The sequence below is a fragment of the Hippoglossus hippoglossus genome, chromosome 3, assembly GCF_009819705.1.
Source record: "Hippoglossus hippoglossus isolate fHipHip1 chromosome 3, fHipHip1.pri, whole genome shotgun sequence".
Classification (NCBI taxonomy): Eukaryota; Metazoa; Chordata; class Actinopteri; order Pleuronectiformes; family Pleuronectidae; genus Hippoglossus; species Hippoglossus hippoglossus.
Genome location: NC_047153.1, coordinates 13,264,451 through 13,289,731, shown reverse-complemented (window position 1 = coordinate 13,289,731; position 25,281 = coordinate 13,264,451). Strand labels below are relative to the sequence as shown.

At 40.3% G+C, this 25,281-nt stretch overlaps 1 protein-coding gene and 1 long non-coding RNA gene across 3 annotated transcripts in view; one reads left to right on the top strand and one right to left on the bottom strand.

Annotated features, from left to right (window-relative positions):
- Nucleotides 1-103: 103 nt before the first annotated feature.
- On the bottom strand, nucleotides 104-24,365 carry LOC117755208. The gene is made up of 4 exons (XR_004612558.1): nucleotides 24,355-24,365; nucleotides 20,955-20,964; nucleotides 3,991-3,994; nucleotides 104-1,005 (listed from the first exon to the last, which is right to left on the bottom strand). It is a non-coding gene; the product is annotated as an uncharacterized LOC117755208 (long non-coding RNA).
- Nucleotides 4,298-25,281, top strand: part of dennd5a (DENN/MADD domain containing 5A) — a 32,904-nt gene continuing 11,920 nt past the window's right edge. Inside the window, exons 1-8 of one of the 2 annotated variants that reach the window (XM_034574764.1) lie at nucleotides 4,298-4,532; nucleotides 13,503-13,571; nucleotides 14,361-14,470; nucleotides 15,245-15,929; nucleotides 20,706-20,893; nucleotides 21,406-21,717; nucleotides 23,731-23,946; nucleotides 24,038-24,272. In XM_034574764.1, the coding sequence (XP_034430655.1) occupies nucleotides 4,433-4,532; nucleotides 13,503-13,571; nucleotides 14,361-14,470; nucleotides 15,245-15,929; nucleotides 20,706-20,893; nucleotides 21,406-21,717; nucleotides 23,731-23,946; nucleotides 24,038-24,272 (1,915 nt within the window). In that variant the 5' untranslated portion in view covers nucleotides 4,298-4,432. The remainder of the gene's footprint in view (nucleotides 4,533-13,502; nucleotides 13,572-14,360; nucleotides 14,471-15,244; nucleotides 15,930-20,705; nucleotides 20,894-21,405; nucleotides 21,718-23,730; nucleotides 23,947-24,037; nucleotides 24,273-25,281) is intronic. The other variant, XM_034574774.1, reaches the window with a different exon arrangement.

Genomic DNA, 25,281 nt, shown 5'->3' with positions numbered 1-25,281 from the left:
TTAATATTTATTTTGACTCTTTTGTGTCTTATGTCAACGCAATGATGTGCGCCACCACAGCAATAACTGTCACACTACTGTTGAAAGTGTTGTGTTTTTTTTAAAGTCCGTTTTGATACTGGTGCTTGACTCGGCAAATGTACGCAGCTTGAGGAAAGGATGTAACTGCAGTGACGAATGACCGATCTCAGTAAATGCTTCTTTTGTGGACATGTAGGTGAGTTCCCATGTTCTTCCTTGAAAGGTGCCTGGATCCACTGCCTCACAACTCCCTCACACATTTAACCTGTTTCTGTTCATATTAGTAGCTACTGTGACTACACTGTGGTTGTTTCCTCACAGAACATCCAAGATGCAGATTGCCAAACTCTAAGCTTTGCTCAATTCAAATGGGTGTTTTTAATGAGGAAGTTGGTATGGATTATACCAACACATGCACAGTGATGCAGCGGGTAGCACTGTTGCCTAACTTTATGGAGTTTCCGTGTTCTCGCCGTGTCTGCGTGGGTTTTCTCCAGGTCGTCAGGCTTCCTCCCTCAGTCCAAAGACATACAGGTTGAGGTTATAGGTTATTGGAGACTCTAAATGAGTGTGAATGGTTGTTTGTCACTGTATACGTGTTGGCCCTATGAAGTTGGCGACCTGTCCAGGGAGCCCCCTGCCTCTCGCCCAGTGTCAGTCCAGATTTGCTCCAAACAGTTAATGGCTGGATAGTAGAAATCCACAAAGTTGGTGAAAAGCCAATTCATGTAGGTCTGTAATTTCAAAGGTCGCGTTTTAGATGGGCTCTCAGGATTTGTGATGGCGATCATAATGCTTTACACAGATTGTGTATATTTGTCTCCGCCCCACATCTCTTGCTGTGCCAGTGTAGAACTGGAGATGTCCGTGTCGAGGATGATGCACCAGTGCCCTCAAATAGACCGCCAACAGACTTACCTTGCTTTCACTGCTTCCATTCTTCACCAGCAGAAAAGTATAACGATGCCTGATTTATGTCCTCAGCTCATTTCATCCTGTGCTATGAAAGATTACTGTTTTTTTCTTTTTCTTTTTCATTTAGATGTTTCTTTTGCGTGTGTACCCTGGTAACTTATTGCTGTTGCTTAAAAAAGTTTCTGGACAGTTGATGCAGTGATTGTACATGAGGGTAAATCTTTTATTTAATCTCTTAAAACTGCACATTCTTTAGTCAGAGTTGGTTTGGTGCATTTTGAGATTTCATGTTTTTATTTTAATGTCTTAAATATTCAACAGATTTGCAGCGTACTACTGTAAGACTATTAACCTTGTAAAACTTCAGTTCTACTATGGGAGGCTACTATTATCTTAACATTAACTCTTCTCATACGATTTCATCCTGAATTGGATTATGCAGGACCTGCTCTTGTTTACCTGAAGACCATTGTTATCTTGGAAACTGCACATTTTAATGAGGTGATGAAGTCAATGACTCAATGCTATAAACTGGCCCTAAATGTTTTTTTTCTTATTATTTTAATCAAGCTAGATAATCTTCATATAACTCCATGATATTCAATCTGCCGTCAAATGAAAGACGGTAGTTAGATTTGTTTTTTTTCTCCTTGCTTTTCTTTATCCGCTTCCCCTGTTAAAGATGTTGTGAGGTTCTCCTTGTGTAACCCTCTGTTAACATTTCAAATATTAATACAAATAGTATTATTTTGTACTTAGCAGGGATTTGTTGCAGTATGAAGTGTTTACAGATGCACATTTACGTCCCATCTAACCTTTTTTTTTTATATATATATATTTATTGAATCATTAAAATTCTTTGAAAATTTGATTTGATTCCTGAGAGTTTAGAGTTTGGAACTAATCATGCTGCAGCAGTGAAATATCAAGAAAATTTACTTACTACAAAATTAAATTCTATATGATGAATAGTTTGTCAAACTTCGGAATTCACGTCATTGATGCATAAAAAGAAGGGGGAAAAAAAACGTCTGACATTAGAATAACTTAATGCTTATTAAAAATCGTGATTATTCACTAAGGGGCTTATTCAATGTCTGATGATACTGTTTTATATAGGTTCATTGTCTTATTAATTATAAACCTGTCTTATTACTACGGATGAAGAATTGTTGCTGTTACTAAGTATGAGCAGCAGGGGGCAGCAGTGTCAACTAAATGTCCAATTTTATCTGTTTAATTTTATCTTATGATTTTCTCAAAATTCTTAATCTGATCCATTGCTCATTCACTCAGTTTCTTTCTCTACAACAAGCAAATAATTTTGATTCCAATGATTCTTAAGGACATGACATTCAACATCATATAATGTTCAAGTGTGACTGCTTATTAAATATGTTTATCGGGGGAATTTATAGTCATTTCAAACACCAAAACAAATATTAAAAATATGTTTCTAATGAATTGATATACTATTATGTTGGGATTAGAAAAACGGGATCAGTTTGTAGATATGATCAAAGTGAACTATTTCTCTTCTCTGACATGTGAGGGCATTGTCTTAATAAGTGCCTAATGCTGTGAAACTAGTCTTTGAATAATGAAATATAAACCCTGTCTTTGTTTATTCTTTAATTTAACCCAAAAGGTCCTGTTAAGATACATCTCCTCTGCCAAGGAGCTCTGGTCAAGATGGGCAGCAAATGACAATTTATATATATATATATATATATAAAAATAAATACAACAAAAAAAACACTTAAGCACAGACTAGACAGAGTAACACACGAGAATCAATCAAATAGAAAATAAAAATCCCATATTAAAAGCATGTGTTGGTAAAAAGATTAATTTGAACTCAACATTCCGATGATTAATGTGGACAAAGAGGACTTTATAAAACAATTAAAGATAAATTCATAATGACAATGTGCTTTTCACTGTTCTGATCTAAACTTTCTACACTTTTTTACAGGACTCTTGGTATAATATAGACTTTTACCTTATGATCTGTGTAAAAGATGATGTAAACAGAGGGTGAAATATTGATGCCTACCTAGAAGTATGTAACTTAAAATAACTCTCAGTCTCAAAGCAAAGCAGCCTCGTAAAGTGAACTGATGACTTTGTGAGTGTAGCTGCACTTTGGCTGTGGTGTATAAATAATCAGTGTAAGATTCATGCACAAACAAAGCCTCATGTTACACTGTGGATTGTTGCCAGATGATTACAGCTGCGCTGCTGCTGCTGATGGACTGCAAGGCTCTTCTGATTTCTATAGATGTGTAGAACTATAAATAGTTAGTGTAACTAGAAACTAGGGAGAGTTCTTTCAAAATAAGATAATTTGTCTCAGTCAGAAAAAGTACATGGAAACTCCAAATGGATTATTTTGAAATATAGATTGTGGATTAATAACAGAAAGAGTGGTTTAGATATGGCTGAATTAGTAGACTCTTTATTTGGGGATAGATCAGCATTTAGACATAGTAGTGAGCAAAAGTTTAGGGGACTTTACTTCTTTGGATTTTTATCTATCACATGATGTGGTCAGAATGGCCTCTAACTGGTCCCAGTGTGAGTGACCTCAAACAAACAGCCAGTCATTAAGAACAACAGTGGGTGTTGAAAGATAGACAAAAGGTGGTCACACTAAATACTGATTTGATTAAATCGTTTTTTCTGTTTCATGCATCACTTAGATTTTAGTGTCGTAAAAGTTATCAGCAGGGTCCATCCTCTTTGGCTTTGTACTGTAAAGTTTTTTAAAAGTCAAATCAATAAACAACACTGTTGAATAAAACATAATAAAAGGTTATTTATATAGAAAATACATATAATTTCAAACAAAGTCCTAATTGGCACGTTTTGCTTTAAATGCACAGCAGTGTAGGCGGCATTAAATGGCTATGTGGGATAAAGACAGGGTTTAAGACATATTGATTTATGTGGTTTGGTGCAAAATTTAAATTAATTTTATATTAATTACTATCAAATTATCATTAGCACTGTCAAAATTAGAATAGTCAACAGATATAGTGCACATCTATAAACATTGCTGCAATTCCACCATAGTCAGCCACATGAGGCTTTTATTTTGTTAATCTGGACAGATTTACATTCACCTTCAAAAAGGAACAGAAGCTTCAAACTACTAATCTATTGAGATAATCCATACGTATGTAGAGAAACCATAAAAACAGTGTTGTATATGTTGCTCAAAAACATCATTATACTGCATCTCCAGGTTTTTACCTACTTTTTATTTTTACCCGCTCGTGTTTCCTCTGCAGCGTTCTATTGTGAAGGAGCCCGGCCGGATGTAGTGTGTGTTAGCGCTGGCTGCTAGCAGCCTGGTTAGCTTTAGCCTCGGTTGTGATTTTTTTCGCAGTATCGCAGCTGTAGCATCCATGATGGCAGCGAGAACCCTCCTCTCCCAGCCCCTCTAATATGCTCCCTGTCGAGGGGAGAAGGGAACCACCGGGCCAGTCTCAGAATGACCACCGGCTTCAGCTCCGGTTCCTGCCGGTTCGCAGATTATTTCGTGATCTGCGGACTCGACACCGAGAGCGGACTGGAACCCGACGAACTGTCCGGTAAGAGCGCTAGCTGTTCGGGGGAGGGGGGTGGGGGGTGACCGTCGGGCTGGTGCTGGAGGCGAATAAAGAAGGAAGCGGCTCGTATTGTCATGCTAACGTTGTTGTTTGTGTTTTCACAGCATCTCAAGGTGGCTGTTTGTTCTTTAACATGTGTATAACCACAGGATGCAGGTTATAGATATGAAAACACAACACCAGGCCTCGCTCCTCTCCTCTCAGCCTGTTTGTTTGTGCCGCTCGGAGCAGACAGGATTATTATCTCTTTTATTTATTTACACACACACACACACACACACACACACACACACACACACACACACACACACACACACACACACACACACACACTTCAATATCAGATTGAATCGACGTCAGCTCTGCTCCGTTTTACGTGATCAACACTTTCTGGTGTTGATTGATTTAAAAAAAAATCTAAACTCTGATGTCGCTGCAGTGTAATTACACGTGAGGTGTTGTCACAGTGGCTGTCACCGGGTTTTATCAAGCTGCCAGGTGCTCCAGGCTATTAATGTACCATGCCCCCCCCCCCCCCCCCCCCCCCCCCCCCCCCCCCCCCACCTCCATCATCGACCCCTGACAGCATCCACCACCACTGTGCATGAGAGCATCGTCTTTAAGTCACCTCCACAGAGGGCACACCCTCCCCTCCCCATCTATTTTAATACACTAAGCTTAAACATCATTGTAAACACAGCACAGTGGGTCGTGACACACCTAAATCCCCCCCCCTGTGTTTCTGTGTTTCTGTGTCTCTGTCTTTCATGATTTATCTGCATGTGAATTGAACTGAGAGGATTTGAGAGGATGTGGATATCTGCATGTGAATTGAAGTGAATTGAGAGGATGTGGATATCTGCATGAGGAAACTGAGGTCTGAGGATCCACGGATAGTCAGTGAGATTACAGCATGGCAACACTGCTGTTTTTGTTCTAACAACATAGGTCAAAGTTTATTTTTCAGGCTGAAAATCACATTTGATTTCCAGGAATGAACCACATAGCTTGGTGCTAATCACAGGTACAGTTGTACTAGTTACAGGAACCAGTTCCTAATGGTACTAATTACTAATAGTGCTAATTATAGGTTAAATAGAAAGTGAACAGATGGCATATTTTCATTTATCCCTTTCAGCGAAGCTCGCACTACCGTGAAACGTTTACTCAGGGGACAGCAGTTGAGCTACATATGAAAAGTGTGTCAATAAACAAACGACAAAAGAATAAATCATCCAATAACAATTGAATTAGAGATGTGGGGTTTAAATTAGTAGTTTCTTAAACAATCTGGACGTCAATAACAATCAAACCAACAGTCTTGTTTTTCCCGTAATTACCAAACTGTATACAAATATTTGGTAATAATGGACTTGTAATATGTATATATCCTGTGAGGACATGTCATTTTGTCTATCCGCACAGTGATTTTACCAAGCTGAGTAAACTATTGGTAGTTTTAATATAACTTTTTAACATTTGTGAGTGTTGCTAGAAATGGTGCAGTTTTAATAGGATTTCTGTTTGATTTTATTTTCTGTTTGTCTAATACCATTTTGTTATTTCTTATGTATGAGGTAGAGAAAACATGATATTCACATCGCATCCATAAATTGTTTCTCATTTCGTTTTACATAAAATATATCAATGTAAAATTAGATTCAATGCAACAGATGTTTTAATCCATATTGCCAAATGGCAGTCTATTATCTCTGTGTATCTGGATCTTGTGGACTGTTTGTGATTATCTGGTATCATCTCCCTCACAGATAATGTCAGGGTTTTCCACAGCATCACTTCTTCTAAGATGATATCCTGGGGAAACCCTGAGTTTTGAAGGAAGCAATCAGTTCTACAACGACATAGTGAAGCTTCAACTCAAATTATGACACTGCATTTACACTCAAATGTAATACGAAGAGATAGGAAAGTACAGTATTGTAGTACTGTAGTATAGGAAAGTACTGATACTAAAGGTCAGACTGCTGCTAACAGTCATGTGTAAATCTACTAACGTGAAGTAGCTTTAAGCCTGTTCTTAGTAACTGTGTTAAGGTGTATAAGCTCTTACTGCTCCTACACTCTAATGGCTTCTGACAATAATCCAATTTGTCTGATTCATTTTTTTTTAATTCTTGTGAATACTATTTTTTTTTTTTTTTTACAGCACAGTGATTAATAGAACGAAACTGTTTCTGTGTGATTAATTGTGACTCAGCAGGTAGTGACAGGTTTGCAGTGTTGCTGTTGTGGTTTAATGAAAGTTTTTTACTCCTTCAAGCAAAAACACTCAACCCATGCACTTCCCTTTTTTTTTTTTTACTTCCTTTTTAATTCACCTTCCCGTTTACGAGATGAGTGCATATTTTCTTGAAACGAATAGAAGTTCAAGAACATGCTTTGCTCTATTTGGACTTGAGATCAACCATGAGCAGAGCACAGGTGCATCTGCCTGACCAGACTAATAGTGGCTGACCACACTAACGTGGGTGCATCTGGATTTGCATATTTTGTTTCCCTCTCTGTTGTTGTTCTCCATCTGCACTGATCATGTTTTCCTCTGCTGGAGATGTAGCTTTTTGAAAATGCTCAAGTGAATTCATTTGAAATTGTCAGCCGTGCATCAGTGGGAACAGAAAAATAACATAAGTGTATAATTATCCCTCGTCAGTGCGTAGTTCTGAACAATGGCAGCAATATAGAAAAGACAAGTTCTTAGAATACATGATTGAGTAATTCCCCATTTATTGGCATTCCCTCTCACCTTTTTATATGAATTTACTTATTAAACTTATTAAACAAATAATATCTTTAAGTCTTTAAGTTTCAGATTTTCTCTGTTATTTTAAATCTATTGTAAGGTCAGTTATAAGATTTCCTTCAGGCCTTTTTACGGTCTAGATACAACTGGAACCAACCCAATCGTTGCAGATACGCACTAACAGGGACTCTGTGGTCGACCGTGGCTGACGGTGTCCTACTTACGTGCAAGACGCGGCTGTTTACTGTAGAGGTTGTAGGGGCTTGCCCTTATCTGCTGTTTCAGTTCTGAGTTGAAGAGAGGAAATGCTGCGGAAATTCCACTTTTACAGGTTATATACGAGCAAGTCAGCCAAACAGCTGCTTTAAGGTAATCTAGATAATATACCTTGATCTTCAACACTCTATGTGGTAGTACAAGTGGTAATAGCTTTTTTTGTCTTCACCTTTTCAGCATGAAATCAAAATACTGTAGATGTTTCAAACTAAAATAATATTGCTGTTGTCATTCATGTGAGAATGCACCCACATTCTTTAGAAAAGAAAGGTAGGAACTGGGAAATGAAGATGTGTCTCGATGAAACGAAACAGTAAATATGTGAGAAGTTAAAAAAGGAATTTAGTGTGAATTTTGCAGACATCTGTGCAATAAAGCTATGTTTCCTCAGATTTGAGGATGTGGCATTTCCTTTGTAACATAGTGAACTGAATATCTTGAGATCTAGACTAATGATAAAAAAAATAAAAATCTGAAGAATCTGAACACCTCAGGCTCAGTGGAATTAAATTGAATGGCTTTTTATTAGAGCTGAAACCTTTCTTGATCGTCAGCAGTTAGAAAATGTATCATTTAACACTTTTTATGGTCATAAAACCCACCAATGTTACCAATTCACAGTTGTTTGAATGGGCTGCTTTTCTTTTTCATATCGGACGATGGACCGCTGGGCTGTTGGTCTGTGCAAAACTAGACATTTGAAGACAAGTCCTTGGGCTTTAGGGAAATTGTGGCATGATTGTTTATGGACGTAAAAAGGACCCCAGTGTTTGATAAACCCCAACATAATAATCAATCCTATAATTAATCAGAACTAAAAAAAGAGTGTCAGTTATATTTGAAGGACAGTTTCGGTCTGCATAGATTAATGAAAAAGCAGTATTCAGTATATAGTAACTTACAGAGGAATCATTGAAATCACTGAACCAATGAAATCCGATTGTATACACTTCCGATTTGGTTTTAAATAATAAAAGCTGCCCGGCCTCAAATTTTGCTTCCAAAAACAATGAATGAAATGATCCACATTAAACCCTCTTGTGATTCAACAGAAGCATGTTGAACATGATGGAGCGGTGATTCGTGTACAGTGACACACAAAGACAGGACGGAAACTTCCTTGAAGCGCAGTGAGGACCTGATTAGCATATGTATGACCCTGCAGCCTCACAGGCCACACTGGAAACACAGGGAGCTGAGGGACATAAGTACACTCGTACACAGGCTCCGCTTATTCAAATGCTAAATATCCTTTTGAAATCTCCAGGCAGCCTCGCTCCCCTCCCCAATCCTACTCTGCAAACAAATGAGGATCAATGGCTCAACGTGCAAGCTAGCTTTAAATGCATAATATGCTTTTTCATATTTCCACTCCAGAGTTGTGTATTTATGGGCATGTAAAGTCTCCCTTGTCAGTGTTTTTACAGCATCTTGCTTGAAATTGTATCTGGGAAACGATAGAAATGATAGAAAATACTGCCCTTTAGGCTCATGGGGCGGTTTTATTATTTTTTTTAATGAATCAATTCAGGCTATTTCTGCTTCCAGAATTAAAAGCCCCATCTATGTTCCCAACAGACGATGTTATGCGGCTCACAAGTGGAGCTCGTCTGTGGCTGTAAAGGACATGCAATTCTCCTGGTTGAATCATCTCTACAATGTGATTCTTTGATTAAATATATCACAAGCTTATTGATGACGTTTACTACACCCCCCATGGTGCATTTCGACAATAAACAGCCAATAGGAGAGCTAAGATTTTACAGTGTTGAGCAAACTGACAATACAAAGTGCAGCTTTTCTTTTCTAACCCCTGAATGGCTTCTTGTCTATGGGAACAGTAGCAGTATAGGTTTGGTTTTCCATGATAAAATATAGACAAACCACGATTTGTTAGAAATTATGTTGAAATTGTTCGAACTGGTTCACATAACTCACGCTTACATAGGACACTGTCAATGTTCGAGTAAGGGTTAGGGTTATTCATTCATTCCCTTTGGAGAAATGTCTCTTTCTCTTTCTCATCAGTGCTGATCCTTGTATGAATAAGACTTTTATGATGGTACCTTTAGATTTTCTCCTGAAACGTGACTGTTCACATTCTTTCCCGTCACCTCACAGTAATTAAACCTGCACATTCTTGTCTAAAAGACTGTGGGTTGTCTTTGTTTGTTAAGTTTCTCTGAAGACCAACCCCGTGGTTGCTAACAGACGTTTGGTGAGCTGAACCTTCAGGCTGTCATGTAACGTGTGTTTGATATTTGCAATTCTCATCTCACTGATTCTCAAATTCAGGCTTTTTACGGAGGTAGAAACAAATGGCAGTGGGTAAAGTAGTGAAAGACTTAAAAATAAAATGATCTGATGGTTTAGGTTAAATACCCAACTTTATAATGTAGATGTTTAAAGACTATATGATGTAACATTAACAGGTTGGGGGGTGAGAGGGACTGTTTCCTAAGCACTGAACTGAGAATGGCTGCCTTCTTATTTGTACAGATGTTATAGTAGCTGTGAGAAGAGCAAGAACAAGAACCACGCTGAGCCTCTGTATAACAGTATTTTGGTTTCCAACTGGTTCAGTGTGATGTTTGGAATTCCCTCTTAAATAGATAACAAACCACTGTTTTGCCGAAAGCTTCCAAAGAAACATGATGCTGAAATTTTGGCAGCTTGCCTGTGAATGGTGTTAACCACAAATGTAAATGATGGATGACAGTGATGTTAGTGGCAGCTCTACTTTAGACTAATGAAAACTGGCACACCAACATCACTGTCATTCATTGTTAATCTCAAATGAAATAGTTTATTTGGTCTGACCAGCCGTTCAAAGCCCAATATTTAGTTTGTTATCATATAAAATAGTTGTTTGTCACATATGAAAAGCCAGAACCAGCAATTGTGGTTTTTCCTAGAAAAATGTATCATAAGATTAATCAATTATCTGAATAGTCCGATTATTTTTCTGTTGATTCACTCATAACTCAAGATCTAAAATGTAGAAGTATCTTAAAAACCTTTTTCAACACTGTGACAACTGAAAAATCAAAAATCTGGGAAACTATTTGAGAAATGTTGTCCTCCATTGAGAAAACCCCACATTGTGTCCACTGCGAGTGTACACTGTGAAGACTGTGAGTTGAAGCTGTAAGTGAGCGATCATGTCCTGTCAGCACTGGGTCCTCTGGTTGAACAAGTGTTGATGTTTTTGCTGTTGAGCTTTTTTGAAGCGTTAGCGGAGTCTTCGCCACTTTCTGCTGCAGGCTGTCGAGTGGACTACAGCTCTCCTTTTAGGGTGGTACATCCGTTTCTGTCTGAGCAGAGTGGGCCATGCTACAGGAGGTGTGAGGGTGTTAGCACAGGGGAGCTGCTGAGCTGCCAGTGGTCCCTGGCTTAGAAAAAACAGCATGATGCCAAAGCTGACGCTCTACTCCCACTGCTACCGGTCCACGCTCTAATGGCATCACAGCGCTATTTGATAAAGAATATGAAAAATCAATAACATGTTTACACTTGAGAGGTTGCTGGTGCTGAGTCGACTCCCCACGCGCGACGGTTAGCTTCTAATTAGCATGCAAGACGTTTGCCGAAGCAATCACCTGTGTTGGATGAAACATTTTTCACTTGAGCCTGCTGTGAAGAACAAGGAGAAAGTACAATGTCAGCAAAATGAAACGCCTTCTAATAAAATTCCTTCTAATCATAACAACATCAACGTGAGTCGCGTTCCTGGCCTAGTTTCCGAAACTGTGGGCAGTTTGCATACGAAAGTAGCCGGCCGTTTAAACCACCTAATCCTCAAGACATTTACTCCCTCGCTAGGATCTTTCTCACTTTACCTAATGTGAAACAGTTTGTTGCTGCACTCAGCACCTCCTGTCTGGATGTGTCGACTGCACTTACTCGACATCGTTCTCACTGTTTGGTCGGGGAAAATAAACCTGATATCTGAATCGCTAATAGATTTTGTGGTCGGACATTGTTGGGCTCTTACCTGACTGAAGACAGCACCATTATTGCACCTGTGTGTGTTTGTGTGAATTTTCAAGATATCTCTGTATCCTATAGGACCATAGACACAACCTAAACCTTATATAGATCACAAAAGTAATTTATGATCATATGGTAGGAAATCATGCACTAGGAAATCAGAAAATCATGTCATATAGTGTAGTAATGCATTGACTTTTGCAAACAATAACATTAGAGACATGATCAACAGATTATTTAGATTTATCAATTATTAATAATATTTGTCATCGTCACCATATAAACACAGTCCAGTTACTATATGGTATAATTGACCTATTGATGATGCCATTTCTACAATATACAGAACCTAGCATTGACTCATTGGGGTTTTACAGAGCATGTACACGGTATGCATTGCCCCTCCGATGCTTTTCATTCTAAAAGTTACAATTACAATTCACAGTAAAGAAAAATCCCTGATTTAACATAAATGTGTAGTTCAAACAAAAGCAACAGAGAGAACGATTGTAATCTTTGGGGTGGAGAGATGAGTCAGTTTATCGCCTTGTGTGTCTGTGTCACCACTGAGACGTTTCATAAGAGCGATGAAAATGGATTTTTCTCATCCCTGACCACACTGCCTGTAAAAGGTTGTGTGAGGAAAGTCCTGGTTTCACATCTCACAAGGCTGCATTAGCCTGAGAGCAGCTTTGGTTTGAAGCTGACATGGTGGAAATAGAAAAGAGTTGATGTGTGTCAGCACACATTTGGCTTTGACATGCTGCATGGTTGTATGTTTCTGCCAGCAGGACTGTTTTATCGGTGCTTGTCAAATGTCCTGCATCAAGAGGACAGCAAAAAGCATTGCACGGCTCCATATAAAGGCTTTCTTTGATGTAAAATGTTAGATAATCCAGCTCCAGGGATAGTCAGTCCACAGTAGAGGCCATTCACTGTAGAGTTTAACCCATCACAGTCTACTAATGGATACACACATTTGATCAATCTGCCACACTTTATATACAAGAATGTCTTGTTTTTCAGTTGGAGATCATCTATAGCAATCAGCAATCATGTCTACTTTGTAATTTGAATAATGAATGCCTCAAATATATGTTTTCAAGAATCAAAGCACCCAATAATTTCTTAAACAATTAGGCACTGTGAGGTTTAGCAAATGTTTAAAAAGAACTAAAGAGTGTATTCATCTGTGACTATTTAAAGCTGCGGATGAATATACATTTTGTGTGCCAGTGAGTAGTTACAGCAGTGTGATATTCATGGTATATAATATACAAAATGTATGAGTCGGCGAAACTGTGGTTTGATAATTGAAATTCTTACGCTATGTTAAAGATGTTAAATGTGAGGATTTTAGCATTGTCGGTGTGGGCATATTAGCATGCTAACATTAGCAATTAGCTCAAAGCCTCGAAGATAATCCATATCAGAACAATATGGATCACAGACTGCGTATAAAGATGGATGACACTTCCCCCGACTATCCCAAAATTAAGCCAAAATATCCCGGATACGCACATTGCCATCTTGTGCTGAATGGTATTGAAGTCCCGCCCATCAGTACAGGCACTGGACTAAATGCAAACCAGTCTCAGTCAGCCACCCGGGGGCGATCAAGATGCTTTGGTTTCACTTTTGGGATGCCGACATGTCGTCCATCTTTATATACAGTCTATGATATGGATATATACGTGATCTCCAGAAGAACAAGGAGAAGAAACTAGACACAAAACAAGTTCATCTTTTATCATAACGCCACCTGCTGGCTTGAATTTGCATACCCACCTGACAGAGATGCACATCTGCGTGCAGCTTGTTCTGAGGACAGAGCTGTCAGGATGTGTCTGCACAAACTGAGAAGTGATGCTCTACCAGTCCAGAACCAGGCTTGTAATTATATTTTTGTTTTATTTGTTGTGTAGCTTTATGCCAGTATATAGAGGCTACTAAATTCGGTGGGGCCAGAGGAAAATTGGCAAATGCAGACGAAGGTAACCCTCCCACCACACACACTCCTACCCCTCTTAACCTGAACTCAGCTTTAACCCTTCAGCCTTTAACCTGGCACAATTTCTTATCTTTTGTTCCTTCAAGTTTTGAGTTTCCACAGTTGCTTTCTGCACAGGTTGTGGGGACTTGCCCTCTCTGTTTTGCACACTCTGATTTCTCTCCTCCTGGTTTCCCCCCCTCCCTCCCTCCCTCCATCTCTCACTTCCTCCAGCAGTAGCTGAACGAGCTGATGTTTGACAATCACTGCTTCTGTTTCTCTCTCACACACACGAATCCAGCGCTGCCTGTGCTGGCATTGCTTGGTCAATGTTTACTCTCCCCCTACACTCTGAATGACTTTTCAGTGCTGCCTTGGTGTGTGCATCACTCCTGCTTTACTCTGGGCTCAAATCAACTCAGTTTGTCTTTTTTATGATTGATTATTTTCTGTGCTGTTTTGTATTGCCATTAAAGCTGTCAGGAAGCATTAAGAGTTATAAAGTTTGGTTGATAATCTGTTTGGACTATTAGATGCCATCTTCGTCATCATATTTACTCGATTACTCTCTAGAACAGAATGCAGATGACAGCTTTAAATGATGCAATACAATCTTCCTCCCAAGACAAATATGCTGACTCGCTCTTCTTCCTGGAATTGTGCCTGGCACCTGCTTCTGATCAAAATGTTTTTATTTTTACACCTGGACACGTGCGCTGGGTGCTTGTCTTATTTGTGCTTTTGCTCTCTCGCCCTCTCTCCCTCTCTCTCTTTCTCTCTGTTTGACTTTCAGGTGAGAATTTTGAGCAGAGTCCATTGCGGAGAACCTTCAAATCCAAAGTTCTAGCCCATTATCCAGAAAATGTCGAGTGGAATCCATTCGACCAGGATGCAGTTGGCATGGTATGATCTCTTTACAGTTATAACACACCAACCTCATTCTTAAAGAATAATAGCATGGCTGAATCTATAAGTTTAATGCATTGAAATGTGTTCCACTGCTTATATATAATACCAGCATGCAAAAAAAGAAAAATATCAAATTTAGTTTGATTGTTTCGAACATTTTTGAAAATATGTCCTTATACCAAGTTCAGACGACACAACTTTCAAAGGTGTTGGCTCTCTGGTGATTGGGAGTCTTACAGACTCGGTTCCACGATCGGGGGCTTGTGTCTGCAATTTCCAAAATTTGTCATTTTGTGGAAAATCTGGCTTAAAATTATGTAGTATGAATAAGGCAATAGTAGTTGTGCTGTAACTCCTTTTTGAACTTTGTAGTAATTCCAGACAACTTATACAGTAGTAGGAGCATTAGTAATAACAGCAATAGCAATAGTTGCATTCTCTAACATCTCAAACTGTCAATAAACAAACAAAATACTTTTTAGTAAGTAATGCTGGTAAGTATAACTTTGAACTTTTGGCAGGGCCAGCTGTTTCCCCCTGTTTGCAGTCTTAATGATAAGCTAGGCTAATCACCTTTTAACTCCATCTCTGTACTTACTGTGCAGACAGGAACATGTCACGAATGTTGTCATCAAACTCTAAGAAACTGACATTTTCAATATGACAGCCATAATGTGCTGATGTAGTCTGTTAAACATCTTCTCTTTTCCCATTGTGTTCTGATGTCTTTTATCCCTCTCACTCTGCTGTCTGTCTGTCGTCTCACAGCTCTGCATGCCAAAGGGTCTGGCGTTCAGGACGCAGGTCGATTCCCGGGAGCCTCAGTTCCACTCCTTTATCATCACCAGAGAGGACGGCTCGCGGACCTACGGCTTCGCCCTCACCTTCTTCGAGGAGGTGACCAGTAAGCAGATCTGCAGTGCCATGCAGACTCTTTACCACATGCACAATGCAGAGCAGTACGACATCCTGCACACTCCCACCTCACCACAGGGACTCGAGGAGCACCGGCACCAACTGCCCCATCATCGTCCCATGCTCCACGCTGCACCCGCCATCTCCCGCCTGCAGCGCTTCAACTCATATGACATCAGCCGTGACACGCTGTACGTGTCAAAGTGCATCTGCCTGATAGCACCCATGGCCTTCCCTCAGGCCAGCAGGAAGGTGCTGCAGCAGCTTCACCAGGCTGTGTCCTCCCCCCAGCCCCCACCCCTCCCGCTCGAGAGCTACATCTACAACATCCTCTACGAAGTGCCGATGCCTCCCTCCGGGCGATCCCTCAAGTTCTCAGGCGTCTACGGGCCTGTGGTGTGTCAGAGGCCGAGCACATCTGAGCTGCCACTCTTTGACTTTGCCATGGGTGAGATGTTTACTCTGCTGGGGGTGGAGAACGTTCTTCAGCTGTTCACCTGTGCCCTGCTCGAGATGCAGATTCTGCTTTACTCACAGCGTAAGTAGCTGGTCGATGTTTTCACTTAACCTTTAACATCTAGTCGCATTAGGACGCATTGATTACAAATATCCAGGCATCTGACTCACATTACAACCATTTTAGAAAACAAAAGAGAAAGATGTTACTAGTAGTAGATACACACTTCATAAAACCTAGTATCTAAATGGCTGGAAGAGAGGAAGGAGAGGAGGAAAATCATTTGCATAACATTTGTTTATTGAGCATTATGAGGTCATGTGATCCGGGTAGTAGAGACACTGTTAAGAGACATATCAGTGTCATGACATTAGAGTAGATATTGTCAGGGGACATGTTCAATACTACCAGATGTAGCTTTAAGGCTTCCTCTCCACTTGTACATTTTAGATGGATGGAAGAAAGGCATAGGTTAGTATTTACACAAAAATGCCGTTACAGTACAGATATTTAGTTTTATTATGCCATAAATATCATGATTAAACGTATTACTATTGTTTGACTTTAAAGAAACACAGCGGAAAACATTGGATGGTCTTTGATAGGTTTTCATAAGGCCAAGGGTATGCTCATTTACAACTATGGCATATGACATTTTTTTCAAGCATTTCAGAAATCAGTCAAATGAAGTGTTTATAGTTGTTAATGGGCAGAGTCAAAGCATGCAGAGTCTTTCACACGTGCAAGAAATAGTTGTGTCAAGAAAGAAAAAAAACATAGCTATAAAGAAAATTTAATTTTGACTTTCAATCCCGAGATCCTTTATAATAAGAATAATAAAAAGTCAAGAATTATGGGGGCTAGGATCTCTGAAGCTGTTAAACCACACCTGCTGATTCTTTTTTACTTTATGGGAGCCCCTTAAATATGTTGAGTTTCTTCAATCTTAAGTGGCAAAAACAAAACCAATATCATCATGTTAATGGTCTGTTTCACCAGGAAAAAAAACGTTGCATTTCATCTCATTCCCAGACTGTCTCTCCATAATAGTGCCTCTGTCGCCAACTTCAGAAATGTTTAGCTTTAAAACCACCGGATGGTTTTTGTATAGGAACAACAACAACCCGAGGCTACAACAAATGTTTTATATGCTTGGCAGAACTACTATCCAGGAGATTACATAACCTGTTGTGTGTCTCTATTAACGTGAAGTTGTGTGAGGATGAGCTTGTGTAAATGTTATTCCTCTCGGCCATTACAGAACTCACATGTCAGAGTTTTTTCTGTGAGTGTTGCTATGGAAGTTCGTTGTGTTTGCACATTGGAGTTGCAGAGCTAAGCAGGAAGTCCTTTTCGTCTTGAGTGTGATTCTTCCTTTAAACCAAACACACAGCAAGTCTGATAATCATTGCTTAATTTAATCTAAGCTTTGGATTTAAAAAAAGTGTTGAGAACTTGATCTTTGTTAGTCAGCAGTAAATATTCAAAGTAAGTCACATGATTATTTGCTGTGTGTGTGTGTGTGTGTGTGTGTGTGTGTGTGTGTGTGTGTGTGTGTGTGTGTGTGTGTGTGTGTGTGTGTGTGTGTGTGTGTGTGTGTGTGTGTGTGTGTGTGTGTGTGTGTGTGTGTGAGAGAGAGAGTTTGGATCCCTTACAACGGCGATACAAGGCAAATGGTTTACAAAACGCCAGGGGACAAGGGGGAGCAGCTCTTTAGGGGGGGGGGGGCAGCTCTTTAGGGGGAAAGCCGTGGTGTTGCTAGGCGACCCAGAGACAGGGAGGATAGCTGTGATGCTGGGTGATTATTATTGGTTGGAAGTGACATCATGCCCTCCCCCCCATGAGGCTCATCACTGCAGAACGTGTGAAGGATGTTGTGTGGAGTTGAGCCCTGGCAATCCTCCACTGAGAAGAAATGAGGGATTGTTAATGAAAGGACACTTAAACACTCTGAGGAGAGGGATGCTCTGCGAATAAGGAGACAACTGTGTGTTATGTGCTTTAAATAGCACAGTAATTCAAAACTGATTTCAAAAGAAGAAAAAGAAAAAGACCTTGGCCAACACCTCCTCCATGAAGCCATAAAAAAGATTCTGAAATGCTTTTCTGTTTCTTCTTTCTTCCCTAAAAACAGGAAGCCCGTCATGTGTCACTCATGTGTCAACAAATGTGACATCCTACAATTAAGCTGTTATCTGTTGTTTTATTATTTCATGGCCCTTTTCTGTCTTGTGAATTCTGTCACAGGATTGATCAGAGGATAGGGAGAGCGGGGTGTGAACAAGTGGTCTGACTTGAGGATGTTGCAAATACAAAAAAACACACATTTCAACCGCAGGGATTTAGACTTCATCCGAAATTAAATTTAAAAGCCCAAATTTGAAGCTGGGCCTCAGCAAAGTGTTTTTTTCTCTGGCCTGAAGATACAGAATCAAGCTCTTCGATCGCACACTATAAAATAAACATTTTGTCTTTCTTATTCCCTTTTTGTAAATTAGGAAATAGCATCGCCTTTCTTTGTTTTTCAGCTTTCAGATGCACCTCCATGATTCGCAAACCTTCTATAGTTATTCTCCACTAGCTTCTCAACCACATAATATCAATGTCCATTTGTTTGTTTTTATTTTGCCTTTTGCTTCTTACCAAAGGAAAATTATAAATAGTCAAAATCAGGACGTGCCGGTCGGCTTTATTGAAACTGAAGCTGCTTAAACAACCGCAGGATTTTGTCGAACACGTTGCTTGATCAGAATAGTGCTGAGATCTAAGATCAATCGCAGTTTCACTTCTGTGTATTCAGTGTATTTTTAACCTGCTGTTCTGCATGCAGTTGCACTTGACTTGTAAACTGAACAGCACCTGCACCACTTGAAGTTCCGGCAGCAGCCCTGTTTGCAGTGTGGACATTTCTAAAATGTCCATGGCAAGTGCCTGTGGAAATAAAGCAGCAGACCTGAGATAAAGTGGTTTATTGTTTTGGTGACCCAGTTTAAGAGCAGACGGGTGATGTTAGTATTCTTGTCCCCATCCTGGGAGAGGAAGCCTGCTGAGGGGGGATGAGGGGGGGCAGGCCGGGTTGGGTGAGAGTCTCTTCTCATGGGCCAGCACATGACCAAATGAAGGAATGGTATTTATTTTGGCACCATAACAGGAGAGGCCGAGCTGCTGCTGCGGCTGCTGCTGCTGCTGAAGCTGATCATACACTAGGTGTCAACAGGATAGAGCAGGAATGCAGATGAGGAGGACCGGACACATATTTGCATGTATGGCAGTTGACTTAAGTGTGAAACTCTGTAAGTGAAGGAGTCACGGAAAAGGAATTTAATGTTCACCACAAGACCAGCTGACTTGCTGTGTTCACACGGCTGAGTGTGGAACCTCCAAAGGACGCAGGCCACCACAGGACCTCCTCCTCCCATGAGATAGTCGACCCTCACAGAGACTAAACTGTTGGCAGACAGACAACAATTTAGAAAATGTGGATGTGTAAAACCAGTACAGTGTCCTCAAACTACCAGTGGCAAGTTAAAAGCGGGGCAGCACAGTGGTGTGGTATACTTAGCACAGCAAAAAGGTTCCTGAGTTGAATCCGGGGTCTTGCTGCATGGAGTTTGCTTGTTCTCCGACGTGTTTGTGTGGGATTTCTCACTGCACCCCAGCTCCCACAGTCCAAATGCATAAAGACTGGGGTTAATTTAATTGGAGACTCAAAGTTAACCGTAGGTGTGAATGTGAGAGTGAATGGTTCCTGTGATACGCTGGCCCCTTGCCCAACGTCAACTGGGATTGGCTCCAGTGACTCTCAAAAGGATAAGCAGTATAGATAATCGATGGATAGAAGTTTAATGCGAGCATTAGAATTACCACAATGTCAAAATGCACCTTTGCAAAAAAACCAACACCATCTTATCCAGTGTTTTATGGATGAAGGGCTTTAAACACCAGCGATGTTGTCCATATTGAGGCACATTTTTGACACTACATTAAAGTCTGATCCTCTCCTTACATTGGGACACAGCGTATGTGTCATCACAGATCATTTAAGGTTTGTCATTGATCCAACTCCACTTCGACCTTTACACGACACGAAAACAACTAAGATAACCAGAGCAAAGAGTTGTAACAGTAGTAAGGTTGGCTGTCTCCTTCTATCATGTCATGTTAGTTCACGTTGTTTCCCTCAGGGTAAAGTACAGAAGCATATTGCATTCACTTGAGAAAGAAAACTCTGCTTTGTTTTTCTGAATCAATGCTAATATTTTGGATGGACTTGTGTGGTTACTGCAGGCGTAGCAGGACTGGCTACCAGGCGACACAGGGCAGTTGAGGTATTTCAGACTCAGGGAACAGCCATCTTGTTGCATTAAGAGAGAGTGCTGTTACTGGAGGGGTAAACATCTATCAGAAAAATACATTTTAGGGAGGGGGGGGGGGGGACACATGGGAAAAGAGTTGTGCAACTAGATTATGTTTGAATTTGTCCTAAAAATGCACTTTTATACTTTTATGTTCAGATGTTATGAAAACTGTCAGTCTCGAGTAATACAGCAGCAGAGTTTTACCCTCCAGGCTTCAGTGTGGCTTATATCCTTGAAAGTTTTCTACTAAAAGTGCCCTAGTTTTGTCCAATAAATGTTGAAAATATCACTTAATTGACCTGGAATTTAGTGCCTTTGAAACCACTAATTAGGGTATAAAAAAAAAAAGCAATCACTCAGACCCATGACAATAATCAAGTCAGGAGATGCACCCTCAAATTTGCACGGTACTGCACTATATCCTGCTCTGACATACATTTCACATGGTTACGACTTTTTCTTGATCACCGCATGTTTGTTTTCTTTTTGTGTGAAACAGATTACCAGAGGCTGATGACGGTGGCAGAGAGCATCACAGCCTTAATGTTCCCCTTCCAGTGGCAGCATGTGTACGTTCCCATTCTGCCCGCCTCCCTCCTCCACTTCCTGGACGCGCCTGTGCCGTACCTCATGGGCCTCCACTCCAACGGGCAGGACGACCGCACCAAGCTAGAGCTGCCACAGGAGGTACACACACCATGGTGTACACTACGTTTTAACACAGCTCTTAGTTTGTCCCTTCGCTGACTTTTGAATGGCTGTAGTTTGCTGCTTAATTCACTGGTATAGGATTTCCATGTTATTGTGAAGGAACCCACTTGATGTCTTGTATTTTCTTTGGGCACAACCCTGTTGCCTTTTCTTGTCAGTTATTTTATTTTAGATTTTCGTCATTATTAGCTACATTTTGCAACCTCTTGAAACATCTACTTAGTTACAATTTTCATGTCCTGTTTCCTGTCCGGTGTATTTGAAGCTCAGTTACTATCCAGCCGACCTGAGAGTTTGATTCATCAGTCATTAGTTGGCTCATTAGGAATATGTTCTTTGGTTCCCCATTCTGCAGATGTGTAATAAGTAGAAGGCTTAATTTGTTATACTGTTATTAGAACTTGTTAGACTTGAAGGACTAGTTACAGTGATGATACCACTGTTATACCTGTTTTGTTTTTGTTTTTTTCTACCTTGTCTTCTTCCAGGCTAACTTGTGTTTCGTGGACATCGATAATCACTTCATCGAACTTCCCGAGGAGTTGCCCCAGTTTCCCAACAAGCTGGAGTTCATCCAGGAGATCTCAGAGGTGCTCATGTCCTTCGGCGTATCTCCAGAGGGAAACATTCACTCCAGCGACAGCCAGGTGAAATACCGGGGCCTCAGATCTGTTGACGTGGTCTCCGACAAGCGCAATGGCAACCTGGCCTCGCCCCTGAACTCTTACCTGCTGAGAGAGAACGAAACTATCGCCAGACTGCAGGCCCTGGTCAAGAGGACAGGTCTCAGCCTGGAGAAGGTGAGAACCTTACAAATTAAAAGTAAACAATCATGTGTTATATATTGGTCCAAATGTTGCCTTCAGGCTTAACTGCAAACAAAAATGGTGAACATAGATACTAAAAGTGCCATATAACTGTGATGTAATAAATTATGTCATGTAAAAGCTTCACTATTTCACCAAGACAGATCATTTTAATTTTGAATTTGTGAGGCAAGATCAAGGCGGTAAAATGTTTTTAATTAAAAATGATTGTCTTTATGTTGGCATGTTGATATTCCCCTGTAAATACATTCTCTTCTCAAATGAATTGATATATATGTGGAATTAGGTTTTGCCAGTTCTTAAAGGATGTAGAGAGCCAAAAATTGGAAAATGAGTCTCGCTGATTAATATTAATACTGCATGAACTAAAAAGAACACAAAGTTTTATTGCATTGCTGCCCAACTACTGTCAATGGTGCAGTAAAGCACAGTAAACAAAAGGGGGCGCCCATCTGTCACACAATGGACAGGACGTGTTTTGTCTGTAAAGACAGAAGATGATAGTTGTTTTTATATTTAATGTTTTTTAAGTGCTTTGAAATAGAAAAGTAATGTGTGAAGTTGTTTTGATTCAGTATTTTAATGTCTGACGTATTTTGGTGCAGATCATTAGATGTTCTTTTCCCCAAGGAATAATTCATAGATGTTGATGACAAAATCTGGCACATTAAGAGGACTGATCACTGAGTGTGTGAAATGTGGTGCAGCTTTTGGATTTAAAGAAACTGTTGGGGTATTTGCTGTACAGTGTGCCATTCAAGATTTATGTGTGTGTGTCGAGTATTGAAGGTGTTTTATTATACAACCAAGAAACGTCATTGTTTCAAAGCATCAGCTCCAGTTCCCTTTGAAATGCTGCCAGTCGATATCTCACAGCCTTGATGACAGAAACACTTTATGAACACTGAGAGTTGTGCAATCTCATTTCCATTTGAGTATCTTACACACAGTATTCAGTAGTATGATGAATTACTCGCTCTGAAGACTGATAGATGGATGAATTGGCTGATAATGACCGGAAGTCTGTGTGGTAGCAGTCTAATCAGCCTGTGCACTCCTGCCAGCATCAATTAGAACATAGTCATGAACAGATGAGCTAATCGTCTGTTCAGTTTTCCCAGACATGAGGTCAGTCCTCACTTTTAATTAATCTTATCTCAACTCACTGCAAAATTTGCTTTAAGGGAACAAGTCAGGGATTTAATAGACTCTTGCTCTGTGTCATTGGGTTGTGACATTGTTTTTCATTTATGAGTACACACGTACAGTGGACGGCCGACTTTGTACAGCTGATGAACTGAGATGCTAAAAAAAGAGCTTGTGTTTGCTTTGAGCCATGAATCAAAACCTATCTCCTCGACTTCTTTTCCCATAACCCTGCTGCTTCATCCGCAGCCTGCGATAACAGACCGTTAAAGGCAAATTTATCATCAACTTTAGATGCACATACGGAAAGGGACAGAGCCTTTTGTTCGTACACTGCGTTCATTTCGTCCATATTTGTGCAGTTCTTCTGAAAGCTTATGGATATGGACGAAACAGACAAAATGGAGATGTACCACAGGAAATTGGGGGGGCGGGGGGGGGGGGGGGGGGGGGGGCAGTGTAGCCAGAAGTTCAAGCGAGATGTCCGTGAGACAAGAAGAAGAAAATCTAGCAGTGGCTGCTTTTGGAGGATCCAAATCACATCCTCCACATCCGTCACCATGTTTGTTGTTGTCAAACACTCTGGATTCTGTGCTGCCCTCTAGTGGATGTTTTGACAACCATGCCAACATAAAGGACTCATGGAAGTACGGAGGCAGTGATGGTTACATAATTTTGAACAGACGCATCTCTTTTCGTACGTAAAGGCAGCATAAATGAGCCTTACGACAACATGACAACTAAGCAATGTCATGCTTCTTATCTACATCTCACTTCCTACTTGCATGTTTTTTTCCCCTTTTATCTAACCTCTGTTTTTCCTGTGCGTGTGCACATCAGCTGGAGGTGAAAGAGGACGCCAGCAGCAATAAGGACGTGCGGGTTCAGTGTGATGAGGAGGAGCTGAAGATGCACCAGTTCAACGTCCACGTGCGAGAGGTCTTCGCCAACCGATTCACCCAGATGTTCGCCGACTACGAGGTGTTTGTCATCCAGCCCAACCAGGACAAAGAGTCTTGGTTCACCAACCGAGACCAGATGCAGAACTTTGACAAGGTACAGTGGAATAGAAAGCTTGTTATTATTACACTTGAGGTTACTATATTTCATGATTGATAACATTAATTTCCAACTTTTCCACGCACAGGCCTCCTTCCTGTCTGACCAGCCGGAGCCCTACCTGCCCTTCCTGTCACGTTTCTTGGAGACGCAGATGTTTGCCTCCTTCATCGACAGTAAGATCCTCTGCCATGACGACGAGGACAAGGAGCACACGCTGAGGGTGTTTGACTCCCGCGTGGATAAGATCCGCATGCTGAACGTCCGCACGCCCACACTGCGCACATCGATGTACCAGAAATGCACAAACATTGAAGAGTCAGGTAAGGAGACTTTGGAAAGTACTGTGCTCACATGTATCAGTATACCTCAGTTGTCTGACTTTGGATTTTGTCGTTCCTGGACCTCATGTCATCGGGCTCGAGAATGACGAGACTCACCTTCGTAATATTTGCTCTCGTTACCTCAGCTTCCTGAACACGTGTGCAGTGCATTATGTTGGGTCCACTCATAGAGGGGGGGATGGGCGTTCTTTTAAATTGTCCACATAATAATATTTCACTCAGAACTAGAGCACGACCAATGTCTGTGAAAGGCTCATACCAATACGTTGGTGTTTATGTTTGATGATGTGAAAACTTTACTTTACACAACGTGCAATGCAGAAAAGATTCAGATTTATGTTTGAATTTAACGTAAAAAATATGTTTATACTCGTAACTTAATTCAAGTTCTATAAATATGGTTGTATTTTTTTAATTTTTTTAATTTATAGCTATTTATAATATAGTTTATGGTTAAACTGTAAAATATCAAACTTCAATTCCATCTCTTGGTCATAAAGATTTGATAACATCTTAGGAATCCTTGCAAATTTGTATTCTTTTTTAAAAATATGTATTTTACTCCCTTATATCAACACACATTGTTTGGACTTTAGTCCAAACGCTCTGTGTTTTCAATAGAAAACCTTTTTGTAAAACATGTTATATTCACTTATTATAATCCAATAATTCTCTGTGAGACCCTTCATACATTGCACACTGATCTTTATCGTGCCCTCTGATATCTTGCCGCATGCACGCGAATTGGTGATAATTCATTCTTTTCAGGCAATTAAATCTTTGTACCTGTGAATTGCAGCTTCAGACAGTCACTCTTTACATTTTCAAACTACCGTTATTAAATCTGCTGTATATCTCACCTTGTCTGTTTTGTATCCTTACATGCACTGTAATTATTATTATCTATTCTATTTCTCCTAACTCATCCATGTGTGGGTGTGTTGTAACGAGGCATCAGAAAGACTCTGTCTAAAGCTGCATTCATGGA